The sequence below is a fragment of the Bombina bombina genome, chromosome 5, assembly GCF_027579735.1.
Source record: "Bombina bombina isolate aBomBom1 chromosome 5, aBomBom1.pri, whole genome shotgun sequence".
In the NCBI taxonomy this organism is placed as follows: domain Eukaryota; kingdom Metazoa; phylum Chordata; class Amphibia; order Anura; family Bombinatoridae; genus Bombina; species Bombina bombina.
In genome coordinates this window covers 931,624,519-931,649,121 of record NC_069503.1, presented here as the reverse complement: position 1 = coordinate 931,649,121, position 24,603 = coordinate 931,624,519, and the positions used below count along the sequence as shown (strand labels likewise).

At 38.2% G+C, this 24,603-nt stretch overlaps 1 protein-coding gene across 1 annotated transcript in view; it reads left to right on the top strand.

Annotated features, from left to right (window-relative positions):
* Positions 1-17,452, top strand: part of LACTB2 (lactamase beta 2) — a 35,121-nt gene extending 17,669 nt beyond the window's left edge. Inside the window, exons 5-7 of the mRNA XM_053715117.1 lie at positions 6,571-6,719; positions 8,540-8,621; positions 17,090-17,452. Coding sequence (XP_053571092.1) covers positions 6,571-6,719; positions 8,540-8,621; positions 17,090-17,133 — 275 coding nt within the window. The 3' untranslated portion in view covers positions 17,134-17,452. The remainder of the gene's footprint in view (positions 1-6,570; positions 6,720-8,539; positions 8,622-17,089) is intronic.
* Positions 17,453-24,603: the final 7,151 nt, after the last annotated feature.

The following is a 24,603-nucleotide window of genomic DNA, read 5'->3' as shown; positions in this document are numbered from 1 at the left end:
TAGATATTGTTTTGTTTTGGGCCACTAGTCTGTCCCAAATTCTCAGGGTAGTCGCTATAAGATAATTTGTATTAGTTCTAGGGGGTCTTGCGTTAGGAGGAATCCAACACAGGTCACCTATGTTGTGGCATCCTATCAGACTGCATTCAAGTTGGACCCATGGCTTATTTGGGAGGGCTTGTGTCCATACAGTGATGCGAGCCAAATGAGCTGCTCTATAATACTCTAAAAGGTTCGGGACACCTAATCCTCCATGTTCCCTACTAAGATTAAGTGTGTTCCTGGTCACCCTGGACCTCTTATGAGCCCATATAAATAGTTTAAATTGTTTTTGCTGTCGGTTTATATATTGTAAGGGAAGATCCAACGGGAGAACTTGAAAAAGGTACAGAAATTTGGGGAGAAGATTCATCTTTATGGCATTGATGCGCCCTAGCCATGAGAGATGGCCATGCTTATGCCAGGTCTCAAGGGAAGATAAAGACTCATTTTGCAAAGGTAAGTAGTTAAGTTCAAAAAGATTTGCTGGAGTAGCAGGAACCTCGATTCCCAAATAGCGCAGTTTGGTCGCAATCTGGAAACTGGTGTGTTTGGAAAGAAACCTGGATTCCACCTCTGAAATATTTAAAGGCATCAGTATTGATTTCCCCATATTTATAGTAAAACTAGAGACCTGCTTATACATGTCTAATTCTGCAAGGAGAGGCGGTATAGAAGAGTTTGGGAATCGAATCGTAAATATAATATCGTCCGCGTAGAGGAGGCACTTTTGGTGCTCCTCCCCGAAGAGGATACCTTGGATGTTGGTGTTACTTCTGATCCTAGCTGCTAATGCCTCTACCGTTAGGGCAAACCACAAGGGAGAAAGGGGGCAGCCCTGCCGTGTACCGTTGTTGATATAAATCTGATGGGATAGTGTATTGTTAGCGGAAATTCTGGAGGTGGGGTTATGATATAGTGCCTTTATCCGAGTGATCAGTATATCTGAGAAACCAAACTTCGACAGCGTGGCCCAGAGGAAATCCCAGTCCACCCTGTGGAAGGTCTTCTCCGCGTCTGTAGACAAAAAGACCATAGGGGTTTTAGTGGAAACAGTAGTAAACAGGGTTTGTAATACACGTATAGAATTGTCTTTGGCTTCCCTATCTGGAATAAATCTGACTTGGTCGGTATGTATGAGTAGGGGGAGGATTCCGTTTATTCTTGTCACCAATAGCTTCGCGTAAAGCTTAATGTCTATATTTATTAAAGATATTGGGGCGATAGTTGGTTACTTGATCAGACTGTTTACCCGGTTTTGGAATGACAGAAATTGTAGCTCCTAGTAGAGACGGCGGGAAACTGGATGCATTATCAATAGAGTTATATAGTTGTAGAAGCTGATTTAAACAGGTGGTAGAACTTGGGTGTAAAGCCATCAGGGCCTGGGGCTTTTCCCTGAGAAAGGTTCTTAATAGCCACTAGGAGTTCCTGCAGCGTAAACTGCGAGTCCAGAGTTTCACAGTGCTCTGCTGTCAGGGAAGGGAGATGTGTCTGTGAAAGGTATTTATTAATCCATGTTTATGGAGCGGGTCTAGGTTTGGTAGGTTATAGAGGGAGGAGTAATAGTCTGTGAATTGGTTGACTACAGTATGTCTGTATTGGAGGTATATAAGGATCCAGAAGAATCCACAATTTTGGGGATAAAGGATTTATAATTCTTTTTTTAAGAGATCTGGCTAAAAGACGTCCTGCCTTGTTACTTTCAATGAAGAACTTGGATTTTGTGGCAAGTGCTCGGAGATGAGCATTTTTAACTAGGTATTGATTAAGAGCTTCCCTGGCTTGCTGGGATTGTAGCGAGAGCTGTGCAGATTTGGGGTTCCGTTTTAGATCTTTCTCTTGAAAGTCAGACGTCAAAGTAGTGTATAGTGCTGCTCTCTGTTTGCGTAATTTATGTGTGTGAGTCATTATCACTCCCCTAATGTAGCACTTGTATGCTTCCCAGTTATTAGTTATTGATGTCTTGGCTGGGTTATTAAAGTTAAAAAACTCAGTTGTTTTTTCAATTATATCAGTGGTTATCAAAGGATCTGAAAAGATCTGGTCATTAAGTCTCCATAGCTGTTGGTGTTGGGGCTTTGTAGACCTTTTAAAAGTGGAGCTAACCATGCTATGGTCGGACCAGGAGGTGTGATGTATGCGCGAATTAGTCAGTGCAGTGAACATCCCCTGGTCACAAAATAAATAATCTAGGCGCGTGTAAGAACGCTGAGGGTTAGAGAAAAAGGTAAAATCCTTGGTCATAGGATGTCTTAATCTCCAGGTATCAAAAAAGGGAATAGCGCAAAGCGTCTGCCAATTGGCTTTGATTTGGCTGCTCCGGATATATGACTTACCCGATGACGTGTCTAAGGCTGGGATAATGGGAAAATTGAAATCCCCTCCCAGGATTATTGGGCCTTTAGAAATATCCAGTAGGTGATTAACAACCTTTCGAAAGAAGGATGAAGGGCGTATTGGGGCGTAGATATTGGCTAATGTGAGTGGCCTACCGTAGTATAACCCCACTAGTATTAGTATCCTGCCCTCTTGGTCTTGGTATTTGTCCAGGAGATGGCAAGGTGTACCCTTTCTAAATGAAATGCTGACCCCATTATGGTTTGTCGGGCCCGAATTATGGAAATGTTGGTCATAATAAAGGCGTGATATTACGGGTTCATTTGACTTTCTAAAGTGTGTTTCTTGGGTCATAATAATATCAATATGCTTTTTGTAGAAGTCGTGGAAAGCTAGTGAGCGTTTCTGTGGGGACAAGAATCCCTTTACATTTTGTGTGGCAATGTTAAAGAAGCTGACTTGGGGATGTGAAAGCATAGGAATCTGAGTGGTAATCTGAACATCAGGCATTATTTGTTAAAATTAAGACAATACGTTACAAATACAACCAAACTATACTCTGTATGCAGTGCAACTGATTCCAAGTAATAAGTAAGTCACCTGGAGGTGAAGTTGGGAACAGATAAGGGAGGGGGAAGAGTTGGAAGAAGGGGATATTAGATACAGAGAGGGGTTAAACAAGAGAGTAAAAATAAAAATGTAAAAAGGGAGGGACAAAAAATGTGACAACAGGGGAAATTACGGCTTAACAGAGCCCACTTCAACGGGAGTTCAATAAGTAAAATATACTTGAGGGTGCATAGCCCCCATTATAGATCAGTAGAGTGCAACATGGTACAGAATATAATAACGAATCGGGAGTGAGACTGACACATCCCGCAGCAAGAGACAGTATGACATGTATATACAGGGTAAGGTTCACAGCTTAGTCTAGGAGTGTCAGTGATGGAGTTCTAAATAAGCAAAACGAATATATCGCAGAACAGCCAGTAGATTAACATATGCTTACAAAAAATAGGTAATAGATCACATCCTAAGCCATGGGTGCCATCTATTGCATTTAAGGCTAAACATTGTAGGACGAGACAGTAAACAAGTTTCATTTCTGTTAACAGGGGTGATTTGAGAGTATACAAGACATCTGCAAACATACAAAAGTGCGTAAAACTAAACATTAAACTGAAGTCCACAGGTAGCTTGCATATATCAAGTGTCCACAAAATATGCAGGAGGCTACATATTGAGATGTCCCTGTGAGGGATGTGATACTTTATTTCCAAACATAAAAAGAAGAAAAACTCAAGTACCATACTCACAGGTCTTTATTGATCACGTGGGACGTGTCTCGAGGTCAGGTAACCTCCTGAGATCTAGGAGATTCAGGCCCCATTTTCTTCTTACTTCGCTTGCTGACAATTTCAGACCACAGTCCTCTTTGTGGTCTAGATGGAAGGGGCGCAGCCTTGGTAACGTGTGAGTCCTGGATTTCTGGGAGAGGAAGGTCTAGTTGCTTGCAGAAGTCAGCCACCTGAGTTGGGCTCAGGCACTCGCATCTTTTCCCATTTTTGATGACTTGCAAGGAGACCGGGAATCCCCACCTGTAGGGGATCTTCAAGGAGCTTAGGTGTGTTGTGAGGAAGGCATATTCTTTCTGTATCTGGAGAGTCCGTACTGATAGATCCTGGAAGATCTGGATTTTAGCACCCATGTAGGAAAAGTTAGGCTGAGTTCTTGCTAGTTGATAAATGTTCTCTATCCCTGTAATTTTGGAAGCATATTATAATGTCCCTGGGAGGTTTATTATCACTGGGTTTAGGGCGTAGGGAGCGGTGAGCTCTTTCCAAAGGCATTGTATCAATCACACGTTAGTCAGCAATGGCTAGGGACTGGAACATGTTTTGGAGGTGGTCTTGAATGTCTTCACCTTTCACAGTTTCGGGCACCCCTCTAATGCAGAGGTTGTTCCTTCGCGCCCTTTTTTCCATATCATCTACCTTATTTTTTAGGTCCTTAATCTGTGACTGTTGGGCTTCTAAGGAGTGAGACATGTCAGAAATTTCTTTAGCCCATTCCTCTCTGTCATCTTCTAGGGCCTCTACACGAAAGCCCAATTCGTTAATGTCTCTTTTCAGATCCGCGCACTCACTTTTAATACAGGTCTTAACTTGATTTATTAGTGCCTCTATGGCTCTCATGGTGAATGGGCCATCTTCACTTTGTGTAAGGTTGTGCGGTGAGGGTGGTGGACCTTGTGAATCATCTGGGTTATCAGATTGACAGTCGTCACTATGTGTCTGAGGAACATCTGCTTTTTTCTTTTTATCAGCAGTTTTAAAAAAGGTATTAATTGCGCTAGGGACAGTATTAGTCTAAGGATTTCTCTCCATTTTGGAGTTTCTGCGGAGCGCCATCTTGTAGGGATCAAACTCACGTGTGGGCATAGTGTAATTGCAACTCAGATTTTTAAATGAAATGGCTATGGAAGGCAGGTGTTTCTGGCAGTGTCTCTATTTGAGTATTTATAGTAAAAAGTAGTAAAAAGTAGGGTGAATAAAACTCCTCAATAAAGCTCCATTACTGAAAAAGGATAGTTCCCAGTTAAGTAGAGATGTTGTGTAGGTAATCAGCTAGTAAGGGAGCTGGTGTTCATTAAAATTGCATATATCTAGTTCATGCTTTGCAGCCCATGAAGTATGATAGTTAGTTTGCCCTGCGGTGGGGATAAATACTTGTATAGCACTTATGATGCTTTGCTATGACCCCATGTGCGTGCACTTTATGTGCTGGAGAACATGTCTGTACACTCTGATAGTTGGGGGGTTAGAGGGTGTATTGGAAAGGCGGCATGTTACCTTACCCCTTATCGGATGTTCCGGAGGTGAGAGGGAGAGAGGAGAAAGCAGTCGTTGCCACCCGCACCAGCGAAGATCCACCAACGGAGTGATGCAAGACTATGTAAGGTACATCTGCTTGTCAGTCACTTCATTGCCGCAGGACCTCCGGAAAACACGACAGAATGCCACACGAGGCAGGCTTTATTGCGGCCTACACCGCGCCTTATCAACAGATCAGCTCAGCAGGGTTCCAGCTCGTAGTTAAAGTCCCAGGGAGCTCCTAACATCTGCCCCTGTAATGCACAAGTTTTTGGACCATGCAGCCCAGGTTTAGCTGTCCCGGGAGTGAGTCTTTGCCGTCGCTGTCTAATGAGCTCTAGTGTGGTGTGGCCATCATGGACGCCCGCACGCTCCGCCCCTCCCCCCCCCCCTCTCTTTTGCTCTCTCTTTCCCCTCCTCTCTTTTGCGCTCTCTCTCTCTCTCCCCTCTCTTTTGCTCTGTCTCTCTCTCCTTTTTTTTGCTCTCTCTCTCCATCCCTCTCTTGTGCTCTCTCCCCCTCTAGTTTTTAGCGCTCCACTCGTAATCTAGCCCACAGTGTTTTATGTAAGATGAAAGAGATGTGCACATGCTTCCATGTTAATATAATGTTAAGGGATGTTGTTACTGTTTCATAACATATATTAATAAATAAGTAGTGCAATTATATTTATAAAAATGGCTTTACCTTTGTTCTACAATACTAAATGTATTACTTATTTTTAACAAAATATTTTTCTTCCAGTGTTTTCTCTCAGGAGCCACATACACTTTCATTTTAGAACGTGTAAAGTCTGGTAACGTTACCTTGCAACCTGTTTCATTTATTAGAAAAGCCGCTAACAAAAACCAAAGTGTAATGCTAAATAGGTTTGCCTACTTTAGCAGATAGCTATTTAAACAGCACAGTAATATGCAGCTTAAAACTAACAAACAGTTCTAGATACCATAAAACAATAATATGAGTTCTAGACCTTCTAAGGGAATCCACACAGGTTTGGGAACTGCAAACATTGCAGCTCCTGAGCAGAAAACAAGCAGGAAACTGCCAGTGATCCAATCAGGAGTGGCATTTACACAATGTGCCGATCACTGACAATGTTTTGCTAGGGAGCTGTAATGCTTGTGTCTCCGGAGTGGGACTTTACATATGTGTTTAACCCAGGTGTCAGTTATACAAAAATGACATACACTAATTAATTAAAATGTCCCTTTATGCCCATTTCCCCTTGGCACATTAGTTGTATTCACTGAGGTCCTTACTGTCTTTGAAGATCACTACAATGCTGGTCTAGTGATATATTCATTTTATTTTTGACAGGTCATGGTCCAGTTGTCCAAAATGCAATAACAAAAATTCAGGAGTACATTTCCCATAGGCAGGCCCGAGAACAGCAAATCCTTCAAGTGCTCCAAGAGAATGCTGGCAAATCACTCGCCTCTATGGAACTCGTCAAAGTTGTATACAAGGTGAGTAATGCAACTTAGAGGTCAATCACAATCCTTTAGAAAAAAAACATATCTAATGATAATTAACAGAAAACACTATTACATTTTATGGGGATTTTCTAAAGGATTGTGATCGACCCATTTAAGTCTAACAGGAAAATGTTTTTTGAGATCTGGGTGTTTTGAAATATAGGTGGGAAATGTTGTGCTCATTTAAATCTGTTTCATTTAAGGGAGATGTAACTAAAGGTTTCTTGGATGTTTATTCTCTTATTTCCATCTTCATTTAGTTAAAGGGACATTAAATTCATAATTAAACTTATATGATTTACAAAGAGCATGCCGTTTTAAACAACTTTTAAAGTTATTTCTATTATCACTTTTACTTTGTTATCTTGGTGTCTTTTGTTGAAAAGCATCCCTGGGTAGGCTCAGGAGCAGAAATGCACTGCTAGGAGCTAGCTGCTGATTGGTGGCTGCACAAATATGCCTCTTGTCATTGGTTATCTTGATGTCTTTATCTAGAGCCCATCAGTGCATTGCTGCTCCTTCACAAAGAGACTATAGTTGATAATGGAAGCACATTGGAAAGTAGTTTAAAATGTTATGTTCTATCTGAATCATTAAAGAAACAAATATGTTTCATGCCCTTTAATGATGTAGACAAAGCTAAATCGCCATAGAACAAGCTAACAAGTTATTGAGCTGGTTGTTCGTTCCTGAGAGTGCGCTTCTCTCCATGTGTATTATGTTTCCCTAAGGGAAAAAGGGGAAACCAGACGTGGACTCCTTGCTCAGTGTGTTTAGAGGAATATGGCTACACCTCACTGACGAGGCCCAATGAAGGCCGAAACGATCGTCTGGGGTTGCTGTGTTCCTTGTTCAGAGAGGAATTGCCTGGTATTTCGGTGCTGGACTGACCGTAATAGGCGGGATCAGACTGATATACTACAGGAAAGGTCTACTTTGTGAAAAGCATTACTGAGCTGAAAAGAAGCTGCACCCCGGTGGAAATTTGACATAGAACAAGCTAACAAGTTAATAAACTTGTTGTTTGTTCCTGAGAGTGCCGTTCTCTTTGTGTATAGACAAAGCTATTGCCAGCTACAAATTAAAAACCTTTTTAGACTTATCTTTGTTTTTACATCATGAAAGTATAAATGACATCACACCATCTTTCCTTATCTCAGTATTGGTTGTTGCTAGGTGTAAAGTGGAATAATACAAATGTAAATAGACATTATAAAAAAAATTGCATGCTCTAGCAAATTCTTTTTGTTCTGCTGACCCTAGATGAGAGCTGCAGGCCTTGCAGTTCCAGAAAAGGATTGGTCGACCAGCCAATCAGGAGCAGCAGAAGTGCAACATTACTGTGGTGTTTTGCTGTACCTTGAAAGCTGCAATGCTTGTGGCTCCTGAGTGGGACTGTTCCTTTGTGCTTAATCTCTTTATGGTCTATGGTCAATAATGCACAAATGACATGCTGTAATGCATCAGATTATGCCATTTGTGCAATAGACCATCCCTTTAAGAAGGGATTTAAATAATATGGGGGGAAATTGTCCACATTACTGGTTTTGTGAAGTTTATTTTTTATTTTATTAAAACATGAAAGGACTAAAGACTGCCACACAATATATATACTCATTGGGTGAAAGGTACTAGGTACAACACCCATACAAACATATAACTAATACAATATGAAATGCTCCTATTTTATAAGCAACAGGGAAAAATACTACATTGTCTCAAGGAATTAAAGCTCTTGACTTTTTTTTAATCTTATTCTGCTTATAAATACACTGATTTTTTTCAAATAACTGTTCCCATTATTTTCTCAGGATACACCTGAACATTTGCACCAAGCTGCAGAATTTAACCTTGTTCATCATTTGCATAAGCTAAAGAAGGAAGGGAAAATAGGTAATTTTTTTGTTTGTTTGAAATTTGACAATGATTCATGGATGTAAATGTAATGTGTTGTAATTACACTATCTCACAAAAGTGAGTACACCCCTCACATTTTTGTAAATATTTTATTATATCTTTTCATGTGACAACACTGAAGAAATGACACTTTGCTACAATGTAAAGTAGTGAGTGTACAGCCTGTGTAACAGAGTAAATTTGCTGCCCCCTCAAAATAACTAAACACACAGCCATTAATGTCTAAACCGTTGGTAACAAAAGTGAGTGCACCCCTAAGTGGAAATGTCCAAATTGGGCCTAATTAGCCATTTTCCTCCCTGGTGTCATGTGACTCGTTAGTGTTACAAGGTCTCAGGTGTGAATGCGGAGCAGGTGTGTTAAATGTGGTGTTATGCCTCTCACACTCTCTCATACTGGTCACTGGAAGTTCAACATGGCACCTCATGGCAAAGAACTCTCTGAGGATCTGAAAAAAAGAATTTTTGCTCTACATAAAGATGGCCTAGGCTATAAGAAGATTGCCAAGACCCTGAAACTGAGCTGCAGCACGGTGAGCAAGACCATACAGCGGTTTCACAGGACAGGTTCCACTCAGAACAGGCCTCGCCATGGTCGACCAAAGAAGTTGAGTACACATGCTCAGCGTCATATCCAGAGGTTGTCTTTGGGAAATAGACGTATTAGTGCTGCCAGCATTGCTGCAGAGGTTGAAGGGGTGGGGGGGGGGGGGGGGGGGTCAGCCTTTCAGTGCTCAGACCATGCGCTGCACACTGCATCAAATTGGTCTGCATGGCTGTTGTCCCAGACGGAAGCCTCTTCTAAAGATGATACACAAGAAAGCCTGCAAACAGTTTGCTGAAGACAAGCAGACTAAGGACATGGATTACTGGAACCATGTCCTGTGGTCCGATGAGACCAAGATAAACGTATTTGGTTGAGATGGTATCAAGCGTGTGCGGTGGCAACCAGGTGAGGAGTACAAAGACAAGTGTGTCTTGCCTACAGTCAAGCATGGTTTGGGCCTGCATGAGTGCAGCCGTCACTGGGGAGCTACAGTTCATTGAGGGAACCATGAATGCCAACATGTACTGTCACATACTGAAGCAGAGCATGATCCCCTCCCTTCGGAGACTGGGCCACAGGGCAGTATTCTAACATAATAAAGATCCTAAACACACCTCCAAGACGACCACTGCCTTACTAAAGAAGCTGAGGGTAAAGGTGATGGACTGGTCTCCAGACCTAAACCCTATTGAGCATCTGTAGGGCATCCTCAAACGGAAGGTGGGGGAGTGCAACAGCCACCAGCTCAGTGATGTTGTCATGGAGGAGTGGAAGAGGACTCCAGTGGCAAACTGTGAAGCTAGATTAAGGCAGTGCTGGAAAATAATGATGGCCACACAAAATATTGACACTTTGGACCCAATTTGGACATTTCCACTTAGGGGTGTACTCACTTTTGTTGCCAACGGTTTAGACATTAATGGCTGTGTGTTGAATTATTTTGAGGGGGCAGCAAATTTACACAGTTTCACAGGCTGTACACTCACTACTTTACATTGTAGCAAAGTGTCATTTCTTCAGTTTTGTCACATGAAAAGATGTAATAAAATATTTACAAAAATGTGAGGGGTGTACTCACTTTTGTGAGATACTGTACATGATGTGTTATGTCCTTTTAAATTCAAGATTTTTTGTTTCCTTACAATAGATTAACATATCATCCAAGACTGAAAGTTTTAAGAACAGAATAACATTTTCTTTTCTGCAGTTGTTTTTCAATGGCCAATCCAGACACTTTACTGGAGTAGACAATGCTTGTCACTGTCATTTTGTTAGTAAAGCCTATGTTATTTTGCAATATCTTTTCTAATCACACCTCTAAAGTCTGCAGTGTGCACTTCTAGTTCTCAGAATTGGAAAACCCATAATTTTCATACTTAAATTACAGGGAGAGAACTACAGACTTAAATTACGTGAATAGGGGCAAATAAAATATTTTATGTATATTGCATAATCATTTTTTATATTCTATTACTACACAAAATATATTTTATTTTACAATCTCAATGTTTTTTGTATGTCCTTTTAACACATCACATCTAACATCCTTATTGTTGTACATAAAAAATCTGCGTATTGGGTTTTTTCAGAATAAAACATAGACCTAGATTTGGAGTTTGGCGTTAGCCGTGAAAACCAGCGTTAGAGGCTCTTAACGCTGGTTTTAGGCTACCGCCGGTATTTGGAGTCACTCAAAATAGGGTCTAACGCTCACTTTTCATCCGCGACTTTTCCATACCGCAGATCCCCTTACGTCAATTGCGTATCCTATCTTTTCAATGTGATCTTTCTAACTCCGGTATTTAGAATCGTTTCTGAAGTGAGCGTTAGACATCTAACGACAAAACTCCAGCCGCAGGAAAAAAGTCAGTAGTTAAGAGCTTTCTGGGCTAACGCCGGTTTATAAAGCTCTTAACTACTGTACTCTAAAGTACACTAACACCCATAAACTACCTATGTACCCCTAAACCGAGGTCCCCCCACATCGCCGACACTCAAATAATTTTTTTTAACCCCTAATCTGCCGACCGCCACCTACGTTATCCTTATGTACCCCTAATCTGCTGCCCCTAACCCCCGCCGACCCCTGTATTATATTTATTAACCCCTAACCTGCCCCCCACAACGTCGCCTCCACCTACCTACACTTATTAACCCCTAATCTGCCGACCGCAAAGCGCCGCCAGCTACATTATCCTTATGTACCCCTATTCTGCTGCCCCTAACACCGCCGACCCCTATATTATATTTATTAACCCCTAATCTGCCCCCCACAACGTCGCAGCCAGCTACCTACAATAATTAACCCCTAATCTGCCGACCGCAAAGCGCCGCCTTTCTACGTTATCCTTATATACCCCTAATCTGCTGCCCCTAACACCGCCGACCCCTATATTATATTTATTAACCCCTAATCTGCCCCCCATAACGTCGCCTCCACCTGCCTACACTTATTAACCCCTAATCTGCCAACCGGAGCTCACCGCTATTCTAATAAATGTATTAACCCCTAAAGCTAAGTCTAACCCTAACACTAACACCCCCCTAACTTAAATATAATTTACATCTAACGAAATAAATTAACTCTTATTAAATAAATTATTCCTATTTAAAGATAAATACTTACCTGTAAAATAAATCCTAATATAGCTACAATATAAATTATAATTATATTATAGCTATTTTAGGATTAATATTTATTTTACAGGCAACTTTGTATTTATTTTAACCAGGTACAATAGCTATTAAATAGTTAAGAACTATTTAATAGCTAAAATAGTTAAAATAATTACAAATTTACCTGTAAAATAAATCCTAACCTAAGTTACAATTAAACCTAACACTACACTATCAATAAATTAATTAAATAAACTACCTACAATTACCTACAATTAACCTAACACTACACTATCAATAAATGAATTAAATAAACTACCTACAATTACCTACAATTAACCTAACACTACACTATCAATAAATGAATTAAATAAACTACCTACAATTACCTACAATTAACCTAACACTACACTATCAATAAATTAATTAAATACAATTCCTACAAATAAATACAACTAAATAAACTAGCTAAAGTACAAAAAATAAAAAAGAACTAAGTTACAAAAAATAAAAAAATATTTACAAACATAAGAAAAATATTACAACAATTTTAAACTAATTACACCTACTCTAAGCCCCCTAATAAAATAACAAAGCCCCCCAAAATAAAAAAATGCCCTACCCTATTCTAAATTACTAAAGTTCAAAGCTCTTTTACCTTACCAGCCCTGAACAGGGCCCTTTGCGGGGCATGCCCCAAGAAGTTCAGCTCTTTTGCCTGAAAAAAAAAAACATACAATCCCCCCCCCAACATTACAACCCACCACCCACATACCCCTAATCTAACCCAAACCCCCCTTAAATAAACCTAACACTAAGCCCCTGAAGATCTTCCTACCTTATCTTCACCCTGCCAGGTTCACCGATCCGTCCTGAAGAGCTCCTCCGATGTCCTGATCCAAGCCCAAGCGGGGGGCTGAAGAGGTCCATGATCCGGCTGAAGTCTTCATCCAAGCGGGAGCTGAAGAGGTCCATGATCCGGCTGAAGTCTTCATCCAAGCGGGAGCTGAAGAGGTCCATGATCCGGATGAAGTCTTCTATCAACGGCATCTTCAATCTTCTTTCTTCCGGATCCATCTTGCAGACCTCCGACGCGGAACATCCTCTTCTCCCGACGCCTACTAGCCGAATGACGGTTCCTTTAAGGGACGTCATCCAAGATGGCGTCCCTCGAATTCCGATTGGCTGATAGGATTCTATCAGCCAATCGGAATTAAGGTAGGAATATTCTGATTGGCTGATGGAATCAGCCAATCAGAATCAAGTTCAATCCGATTGGCTGATCCAATCAGCCAATCAGATTGAGCTTGCATTCTATTGGCTGATCGGAACAGCCAATAGAATGCAAGCTCAATCTGATTGGCTGATTGAATCAGCCAATCGGATTGAACTTGAATCTGATTGGCTGATTCCATCAGCCAATCAGAATTTTCCTACCTTAATTCCGATTGGCTGATAGAATCCTATCAGCCAATCGGAATTCGAGGGACGCCATCTTGGATGACGTCCCTTAAAGGAGCCTTCATTCGTCGTTAGTCCGTCGGGCCAGCAGGATGTTCCGCGTCGGAGGTCTGCAAGATGGATCCGGAAGAAAGAAGATTGAAGATGCCGTTGATAGAAGACTTCATCCGGATCATGGACCTCTTCAGCTCCCGCTTGGATGAAGACTTCAGCCGGATCATGGACCTCTTCAGCTCCCGCTTGGATGAAGACTTCAGCCGGATCATGGACCTCTTCAGCCCCCCGCTTGGGCTTGGATCAGGACATCGGAGGAGCTCTTCAGGATGGATCGGTGAACCTGGCAGGGTGAAGATAAGGTAGGAAGATCTTCAGGGGCTTAGTGTTAGGTTTATTTAAGGGGGGTTTGGGTTAGATTAGGGGTATGTGGGTGGTGGGTTGTAATGTTGGGGGGGTATTGTATGTTTTTTTTTACAGGCAAAAGAGCTGAACTTCTTGGGGCATGCCCCGCAAAGGGCCCTGTTCAGGGCTGGTAAGGTAAAAGAGCTTTGAACTTTAGTAATTTAGAATAGGGTAGGGCATTTTTTATTTTGGGGGTCTTTGTTGTTTTATTAGGGGGCTTAGAGTAGGTGTAATTAGTTTAAAATTGTTGTAATATTTTTCTTATGTTTGTAAATATTTTTTTATTTTTTGTAACTTAGTTCTTTTTTATTTTTTGTACTTTAGCTAGTGTATTTAATTGTATTTATTTGTAGGAATTGTATTTAATTAATTTATTGATAGTGTAGTGTTAGGTTAATTGTAGGTAATTGTAGGTAGTTTATTTAATTAATTTATTGATAGTGTAGTGTTAGGTTAATTGTAACTTAGGTTAGTATTTATTTTATAGGTAATTTTGTAATTATTTTAACTATTTTAGCTATTAAATAGTTCTTAAAGGGACAGTTTACTCAAAAATTTTCTCCCCTTTAATTTGTTCCCAATGATCCACTTTACCTGCTAGAGTGTATTAAATTATTGACAAGTAGCTCCTTTACCCTTATATTGGCATTTGAAATTGTTAATTTAGCATGTGGTATCCCCACCTATTCTGAAAGTTTGTGGCCGCGCGTACCAACTATAGATAAGCTTTGTAAATACAGCCAGCAGAAGAAATTACACTCCCAGTCGGATATAGCAGAGATAAGGTAATACAATGTTGATTTTCCATTGTTCTCTCAAAGTACTGGTGATTGTATTAAGGACAGATATAAGATAAAGAAGCAGGTACATGTGCACAATGTGATACAGTAATGAGATCTGATTATACCTACAAGCTCAACCCATTTTATTAGGTTGTGGCTTCAAAACACAAAATCAGAGCTTTAATATACACAAATAAGCCTTAAAAAGCTAATTTTCAGACATTTTTTACACTGCAGTTGGTAAAAAAAGCAATTGTAAACACATTAAGGGAAAAACTATTTTACAGTATACTGTCCCTTTAACTATTTAATAGCTATTGTACCTGGTTAAAATAAATACAAAGTTACCTGTAAAATAAATATTAATCCTAAAATAGCTATAATATAATTATAATTTATATTGTAGCTATATTAGGATTTATTTTACAGGTAAGTATTTATCTTTAAATAGGAATAATTTATTTAATAAGAGTTAATTAATTTCGTTAGATGTAAATTATATTTAACTTAGGGGGGTGTTAGTGTTAGGGTTAGACTTAGCTTTAGGGGTTAATACATTTATTAGAATAGCGGTGAGCTCCAGTCGGCAGATTAGGGGTTAATAATTGAAGTTAGGTGTCAGCGATGTTAGGGAGGGCAGATTAGGGGTTAATACTATTTATTATAGGGTTAGTGAGGCGGATTAGGGGTTAATAACTTTATTATAGTAGCGCTCAGGTCCGGTCGGCAGATTAGGGGTTAATAAGTGTAGGCAGGTGGAGGCGACATTGTGGGGGGCAGATTAGGGGTTAATAAATATAATATAGGGGTCGGCGATGTTAGGGCAGCAGATTAGGGGTACATAGGGATAATGTAAGTAGCGGCGGTTTACGGAGCGGCAGATTAGGGGTTAATAATAATATGCAGGGGTCAGCGATAGCGGGGGCGGCAGATTAGGGGTTAATAAGTGTAAGGCTAGGGGTGTTTAGACTCGGGGTACATGTTAGAGTGTTAAGTGCAGACGTAGGAAGGGTTACCGCATAGCAAACAATGGGGCTGCGTTAGGAGCTGAACGCGGCTTTTTTGCAGGTGTTTGGGTTTTTTTCAGCTCAAACAGCTCCATTGTTTCCTATGGGGGAATCGTGCACGAGCACGTTTTTGAGGCTGGCCGCTTGCGTAAGCAACTCTGGTATCGAGAGTTGAAGCTGCGTTAAAAATGCTCTACGCTCCTTTTTTGGAGCCTAACGCAGCCATTCTGTGGTCTCTCAATACCAGAGTTATTTTTATGGTGCGGCCAGAAAAAAGCCGGCGTTAGTTTTTCGGGTCGTTACCGACAAAACTCCAAATCTAGCCGATAGAATGGTAAAAAGCACTTGATTGACAGTCTACAATGTGTCAGAGCAAGAAAAAGCTAGGGCCTTCATTATTTACAATTCTATAAAAACCACACAAGAATATTTTTTGTAAAACCGTACAATGCTCTATAATAAGAGGTCTGGCCATCATTCATTAAAATGACTGCATCACTTCCATGCCTCTTTAACAAATCTAGAGATCATCGTTACAAAGTATCTGCATGGAGAAATCTCTGTGGTCATGGAAAGTGAATAGGAAAGCATTATTTACACACAAATCAATCTTTATAGTCTCTTATACCACAACGTTGCAGCTGGCATACTACTGTGGTCACAGTGGTACCATAGACACTTATAGCCAAAGTTTAACTTTAATGCAATGGCAGGTGACCTCTTGGCACACACATTGTGATAAATGTATAGAACTTTTTAGTACTAGCTTAATTTATAAACTGAACTCATTGATTTATTGAATCTACATTAAAGTACAATAATACACACATGTTTTTTAGCAGTAATGTATTATTTGTTTTGGAATCATGATCATATTGATCATCTGGACTTAAAAAAAGGTTTTATATTATATTGTGTTGTGATTTTTTCATATATTGTATAAGGTCATCAAATAATAATAAAGAATCAAAAAATGATTTTATTGATGTTAATATCCTTTATTGCTTAGAGCAGGTTGTTGACACCAACACACCTGTTTTTCTATTTATTTATTTTGCTCCTTTATTATGTAGTTAGAGATAAACACACATTTACATGTAGCTTTCTAAGTATCAATTGCAATCTTACTTTCTCTATAGACAAACAACATGGACACTAAAACCTGCGCTTTTGGAAGTTTCAGATACCTCAGAATGCTGAAGTAGGTGGCCCTTCGTGCCGGTTGGCTATTTTCAGAACCAAATTTATACTTGTGAAGCAGCAACACAAATAAAGATTGTAGTGTGTTGCTGTTTCACAAGTATAAATTCAGCTCCTAAAATAGCCGAACAGCTTAAAGTGCCGCCTTCTTCCGCATTCAGTTGTCCGAAACCTCTGAAAACACAAGTCTAACACACAGTTGTATTTAGAGTTTAAAGGAAGTGAATTGCACAAAAATAAAAGAAAAAATTATTTCCTAATGCAACATTTTATAGGTGTCTGATGATAATAATTGAAATATTTAACAAAACTTCCCTTAATTCATTAGTTTTGTATGTTCTGTGGATACACATTCCTGTTAGTAGATGAATGTTTGTAACTCTTCCTTACTGCGTAATATTTATTCTTGATTTATTTATATTTCCTTTTTCAGTGCAAGATCATTCACCTATTGTCAAATGGAAAAGTAATTTGTGAATCAAAGAAGCTTAAATTACAATATGAGGTTTTATTCAGTAGAAGAAAGTAGATAAGAGAAATAAAATGATACAATCTGCTGGGTAATATGTTTTTGTAATTAAAGTATATACTAATATAAAATGCATATTTTTATAATTGTTAATTTTTGCACATTTTTAATCCCATTGTTTTTGTTAAAAAGTAAGCCTATTGAGTGAAAGTGTATTTTTTGTTGTACAACCATCAGGTATGTATATATGTGATGCCTTGCAAATTCCATTCAAGTATCACACACACAAATACAAATCTGTTAAATAAAAATAAATAAATAGAAATATCTTATTGTAATGGTTGTTTGAGTAACATTATGAATAATACTTTTTTGTTTGTTTGTTTACTTTTGGGGGGGGGTTGGATAGCAAGATTAAATAAATAAATGATTTTCTGGGTAATTACTACTAACATGGAAACCACATTTCAAATAAAATTCCTTCAGTTATTGTGCAATGGGGAGTATATTTACAATAGTTGTCCAATGATTGTGTACCATCCTTAACACAGTAACATGTCCAAAGAGAGGCCCACAGCACTTAAAGGGACATAAAAGTCCAAACTACATTTTAATGGTTCAGATAGAGCATGCAAGTCAATTTACTTCTAGTACCAAATTTGTGTTCTCTTTGTGTCCCTTATATACATAGGTAGGCTCTGGAGCAGCAAATAATTGTTGAGATCTAGCTGCTGATTGGTCGCTATGCACATATATTTGTTTGTTTATTAGATGTGTTCAAGAAGCTCCCAGTTGTGCATTGTTGCTCTGGAACTGACTTTAACCCCTTTATCACATATGACGACATGTGGTCTTCATCCACACTATGGCCTACATTACAAGTGGAGCATAAAAATTGTAGCGCTATGGTGTGCTAACATTTCTAGATCACAATCCATAGAACTCCCATTTGTACTTCCATATAACAAGTTCAAAGTAAAATGTGAGCGCTCAAGTGTAAATCTCAGGCGAGCTAACATCTGGAGGCTGGATAGCCAGGCCAACCCAAATCCCTCACCTAATAGATGCTACAAAACTCAAGTCGGACTTTCATCCGATTACTAATACGTAGGTGCACTAAGCCAAAGATATGCTAAAAAAAAGAAGAAGAAATAGTGTGCAACAGTGATTTAAATTATATGGTATGGTAAATGACAAGGTGTTGGACTGGGTAGGGCTTAAAGGGTGGCGAGTGAAAGTTAGTTAGTGAATATTGAGTCTGAAGTCTGATGGAATGTTGTAAGTAGCAAAGTTAGCACATTGTATATGCAGAATGTACATTTTCCTATTGCAGCACTGACATACACACATTTTGGGCTGTGTGCTAAAACCAATATGTAAAGGGATATCATATAGCCATGATAGTGCAAGGATAGGTTATACCTCTAGGGCTGTAGGGACCCCATTAGTGAGAGGGTAAACGGGCAGAGTGGAAATGGAAAGTGGAGAAGAAGGTGGAGTTAAGTGAGAATTATTGAAAAAAGCATGAAGAGATATGAGATAGGGGAAAGAGAAGATATGGCCTTAGAGAGAAGGGAGAGGGTAAAAAGAGAGATTGAAGAGAGGAAGGAGTCGAGAAAGATATTAAAGAGCGAGAAGGGAGAGATGATAATTATAAAAAAAAATCTCCAGGTCTGCTATGACCTTCCATGACTGTCAGCGCCACTCTCTGCCTTCTCTATGTTCAACAACTTTATTTTTCTATCCAGCTGTTGTCTTCCCCAGAACATCTAGCTGCTATGAACTTATTTTTCTTAATGTATTACTGTATGTAGCATTATTTAATTTATGGTATAAAATAAAAACAATATTACAAAATGGTTCACAATAACTAAACATATGCAAAGAGGGGGTGAAGTAGTGGGTGGGATTAGAAGTGGCGAGCAACATTTTGCCCTGGCTAGTAGCTTAGGACTTGAAATTTTGAGCCCTGGTGAAAGTTAGTTAGTGAATGTTGAGTCTGAAGTCTAATGGCATGTTGGCACATTGTATTTACAGAATGTAAGTTCCTATTGCAGAACTTAAACACACATGTTTTGGGCTATGTGCTAACATTTTTATCTAAAGGGATATTATATATTCAGGAAAGTGCAAGGATAGGTTATTCCTCTAGGGCTGTAGTGACCCCATTAGGGCTTAGACTGTTACCTCTGAGAGGGTAAACAGGGTAGAGAGTGAGTGGAAAGGAAAAGTAAAAGTGGAGAAGAAGGTAACGTTAAGAGAGAATTATAAAAAAAAAAGAGTGAAGATATATGATAGTGGGGAAAGAAAGAGTGGAAAGAGAAAATATGGCCTCAGAGAGTAGTAAGAGGGTAAAAAGAGAGATTTAAGAGAGGAAGGAGTCGGGAAAGATAGTTAAGAACGAGAAGGGAGAGATGATAATTATTGGAAAAAAATCCCCAGATCTCATATGACTTTCCATGACTGTCAGCGCCACTCTCTGCATTCTCTCAGTTCAACAACTTCCTTTTTCTATCCAGCTGTTGTCTTTCCCAGAACCTCTAGCTGCTATGGACTTATTTTTCTTAATTTATTACTGTATGTAGCATTATTTAATTTGTTATGGTATAAAATAAAAACAATATTACAAAATGTTTCACAATAGCTAAACATATGCAAAGAGGGGTTGAACTAGTGGTGTGGCTGGGATTAGAAGTGGCAAGTAACATTTTGTCCTGGCTAGTAGCTTAAGACTTGAAATTTTGAGCCCTATATGTGTATATATATTTATGTGTGTGTATTTGTATGTATATATAAGTATGTGTGAGTACATATCTGTGTATGTATGTGTTCTCTATAAGACCAGTTTTGTGAGTGGCCCACATGCATACACATGCATATCCACACACATACATATTGAGCCCTTTTTAGTCCAACACTTTGTTATATACCATATTCCTTTAAATCACTGGTAAAACATTTATTTTAATAATAATAAATAGATAGATATATACAGTATATATATATATAGTACCTTTAACCCCTTCACTACCAGGCCTTTCAGAAAAGAACTTGCCCAAAATACCGGAGACTTTTTAGCATTCTTGCTATCACTCTATTTAAACAGAAAAAGAGCCTTGTTTTTATTTTTTTATTTACCTGTCAAAAATATATATATTTTTAAGTAGACAAGCCTAAGGCATTGGGTACCTATAAAATATCTTAATATATATATATATATATATATATATATATATATATATATATATATTTATTTATTTATTTTTATTTATTTTTTTTACTTTCTGTAGTGTAGTGATCCCCACAGGATCACTACACTACAAAATCTGGTTGTTCAAAAGCACTTTCTTTTTGTTTGGTTAAATATAGGTGGTTAATACACCAGTTAATTTGTTTTACATATAGTAGCATAATAGCTACAACATGATTGATTTATGTAACCATTATTTTTAGAAATGCATATGTTTGAAATGAGAAATTAACCCCTTTGCTACTGGGAATTTCAGAGAAAAACTTGCCCAAAATACCAGTGAATTTTTAGCATTTTTTTTAAATCACTCCATTTAAACATAAATATAGGCTTGTTTTTGTTTTTTTATTTACCTATCAAACTGCATGTATATTTTTTTATAGGCCCATTTTGGTATATTTTATGGTACTGTTTTGCCACCAAATACAATCATATTAAAACTATTGTTAACTTTTTCACAAACTTTGGGTTTCTCGCTGAAATTTTGTATACACCGCTTGTGCTGTTATAATATAAATGGTTGCAAAATCTTCTCTGGGATCCCCTTTGTTCAGAAATAGCAGACATGCATGGCTTTTCCATTGCTTTTTGCTAATTAGAAGGCAGTTAATTGCAGCGGTCCACCATTCTTCTGAAATTCGGGGCAGTGAAGGCGTTACTTAGATAGAGGGCAAACTCATGCAGATGCTTTTTCGTTGTGTGCTGCGGCCTTTGTTCTGTTTTCTCCATTTCTTACAATGGAGCTCTCCCACTTGCAGATGGAAAACTTTTGTCACATGTTTTGGCATTCACATGTCTGGGGGGAGGGTTCACTTTTTGGAATAGTGATTCCTGATAATGGCCCAGATTACAGGTGGTGGACTTCATGTGTTTATATGTGTAAAAATGTATGTAAGTGTGCGCTTACAATTTTACTCATATAAACACAAATATATAGACATGTATACATACACACAAGACACACACACACACACATTGCCAAATACCATATCCCTTTTTAACCCTTTTAAAAACTTTTTATCAATATTAAAATATTTTTAATGAAAAAGTGTATATATGAGTGTAATAGTTTATTTTAAAAAAAACTATTTTACACTTTACTTCAGTTTTCAAGTTGGGCTAAATATTCTAGTGCAATTTTGGCTTGCATTCGAGCGCAACCTATAACTTTCAACTTGTAATATGAGTGCTATTTAGCATGGTTACAATATTTATTGAAAGCATAGGTTGTGCTATAGCAATTTCAGTTGTGCTAACTATTCTCTGTAATATCAAGTCAGGCGCTAACATTAGCCTTTTCCTATGCTATCATTAGCACGCCACTTGTAATGTAGCTGAATATAGTTGCCTAGGGTGTGAAAACGTGGACACTTCCTATATATTCCCATAGTGTTCACAAATAAAGAGTTCTATACATGAAACAATTAAAATGCAAGTTTGTAGGCAAATAGGAGAAAAATTAATAAACAAAATACAGAGAATAAAAAAGTCAAATGCTCAGTTTGCTTCACAGACAATATTGCTTTTTTCATGCTCATAAATGTGAACACGTTTGTGTACAAATCTATATTTGACGATCGGACGTAAAGGACCTGTTTGTCATATGGTATTTTACCACTAGATGGCGTTGACGTTTTTGGAGAATGCATTGTCATAACATTACTTCAAAATGCTGATAGAAGAAATAGATGGGGGGGTTTCACTTTAAAGAGCCTAAATGTGATATAGAATGTTTGAAGTGTCTAATCTCATAAGGATAGTGACTTCAGTTGATCAATTACTCAAGTCTAATAAGAGTTACATCTTATCTACTAGTACCAGTGATGGCCAAAATAGATTTTACATTTAGAAGATACTACAACAAGAAAGAAAACAAATGTCCACAAATTTGTATTTGACAAATTAAAAATATTTGACATATAAGCTACTCATAAATTTACTTTAGCTGAAGCCTCATTTTCATTTTTTTTATATTTCCAAAGAAATGCTTCTATGATGAGATTTCCTTTTAAATGTTTCTGAGTTGTGTATATTATGTCTATGTATATTGTAGTGAGCCAAGCAGCAGTGTAAAGTGATGAGAGCGCCACATGGCCTCTGTCATAAAAAATTACCCAACTCTGCTGTTTTAGCACAAATACAGCCTTAGACAATAAATAAACACAAGAGAGGGCTGTATTTCAATAAAACTTTATTTACACTGAAATTTATATAAAAACATTTCAGAATTGTGGCACGTCACAAAATAGCCTTTTCACCAAAAAAAAATTAAAAATGTAAAACTCATTCTTTGTTTTTAGACTATACAACACCAGGTGGCATACCTGATTTTGCCTGTCTATCAAGGATGCGGTGGGTGTACTGGTGGTTCCCCCACATTTTATTGCTACTCAACAAACGTATAATTTATTTTTTATGAAAATGTGAAAAAGAAAACTTTTACGATATAATCTTGGTTGTTGTTTTTTTTTTGTTTATGTAAAACTAAGATCAGCTCTCCAGAGCTACGACTGTTTTGAAGATGTTACCATTCAGCTACTTTTTCATTTCATCTGCATGTTGAAAAAATAACAAAAAAGCTAATACGCAACATCAGTACTGAGTTCACATTTTGCTTTTAAGTGATCTTGTGGGATTTCGCTATAATCTCATGATATTTCACTATGATTTTGTGAGATTTTATATTAAACCTCTTTAAATTGAGGGAAATTAAGTTACTGTGCCTGCACTTACCAGATACACGTTACAATGTAAGTCCGGGAACAATTATCCTTATTGGATGTAGTTCCTCTACAGTAGGATGTGGTAACGGGTAAAAGGTAAACAGAGATTTTCATGTGATATTTTCTAGTCAGCTTTTTACAGATTTGTTGTATCAATTACAAGCGATTTTGCATGCGTGTGATATGTCTCTTTGAGTCTGTTTTTCAAGCCTCTTATTGCTTTCCTAGCTCTGCATAACTCACTAGACATATAAAAAGGCACTATCCTGTAAATTCAGTCCAGCTGGCACCTTTAAAGGGACAGAAAACCCGAACATTTTCTTTCATGATTTGGATAGAAAACATTTTAAACAACTTTCCAATTTACTTTTGTAATCAAATTTGCTTCATTCTCTTGTTACTGGCAGCTAGTTGAACACATATATTTAGCCAATCACAAGAGACAAATGTGTGCAGACACTAATCAGAAGCTAGCTAGTATATGTGCCTATTCTTTTTCAACAAGGGATACCAAGAGAATGAAGCACATTTGAAAAAGAAGTGAATTTAAAAGTGTATTAAAATTACATGCAAAATTTGCGCATGCTATGGTAATTAATGACGGTGCATAGCAACCCCAAGCACCCTTTTAGAACTGCCACTGACTTGTACATTGATAAAGTGTTTTTTTTATATAGTGTGACATGGTGCTCCTACTAATGACCCCCTCATTCTAATCTATAAGGGTTTGCCCTTCAAAAACATTATATACAGCTCAGATGATTTTGCCTTTGTTTTTAATCCATTCTAAACTATTTGAATAGCGGTAGTTGAAAGGGATATAAAACCCAAAAATTTTCTTTTGTGATTCAGACAGAGCAACATTAAAAAAAAGTTTACTATTTACTTCTATTATCAAATTTTCTTGTATCCCATAGTATTTTTTGTTAAAGAGATACATAGGTATGCGTCTGTAACACTACATGGCAGGAAATAGCACTGCCATCTAGTGCTCTTGAAAATGGATAACATTATTGAAAACTATTGCCATATAATGCTTCAGACCTGAGCATATGTCACTGCTTTTCAACAAAAGATACCAAGAGAACAAAGACACTTTGATAATATAATGATTAGCAGGTTGTTTAAAATTGCAAGCTCTATTTGAATCATGAAGGGATAGCGGTTTATGGGTTAATAGATTTTATTAGTGATTGTGGTGTGGGGGGATGACGGTTTAGAGGTTTATATAGCATGTTTGTTAAGGCTTTCAGGGAGTTACGTTGCTTTTTTACTGAGCGCAAGGCTTGCTGCGTCTGCCTATGTGTGGCAAGATAAAAATGGAGTAAAATATGCGCTGCATATGTTATACCAACTGGCAACGCCAGTTCAATGTTAGTTTATGGGAGTAAAAAATGCGCCTGACGTGTAAAATAATCGCACGTAACTTGTCTGCTGCGCCGGGTATGTGATCGCTCGATTAGAATAAAAATGGATGATGCTGGGTTTTGCACCCATCGCCAAAT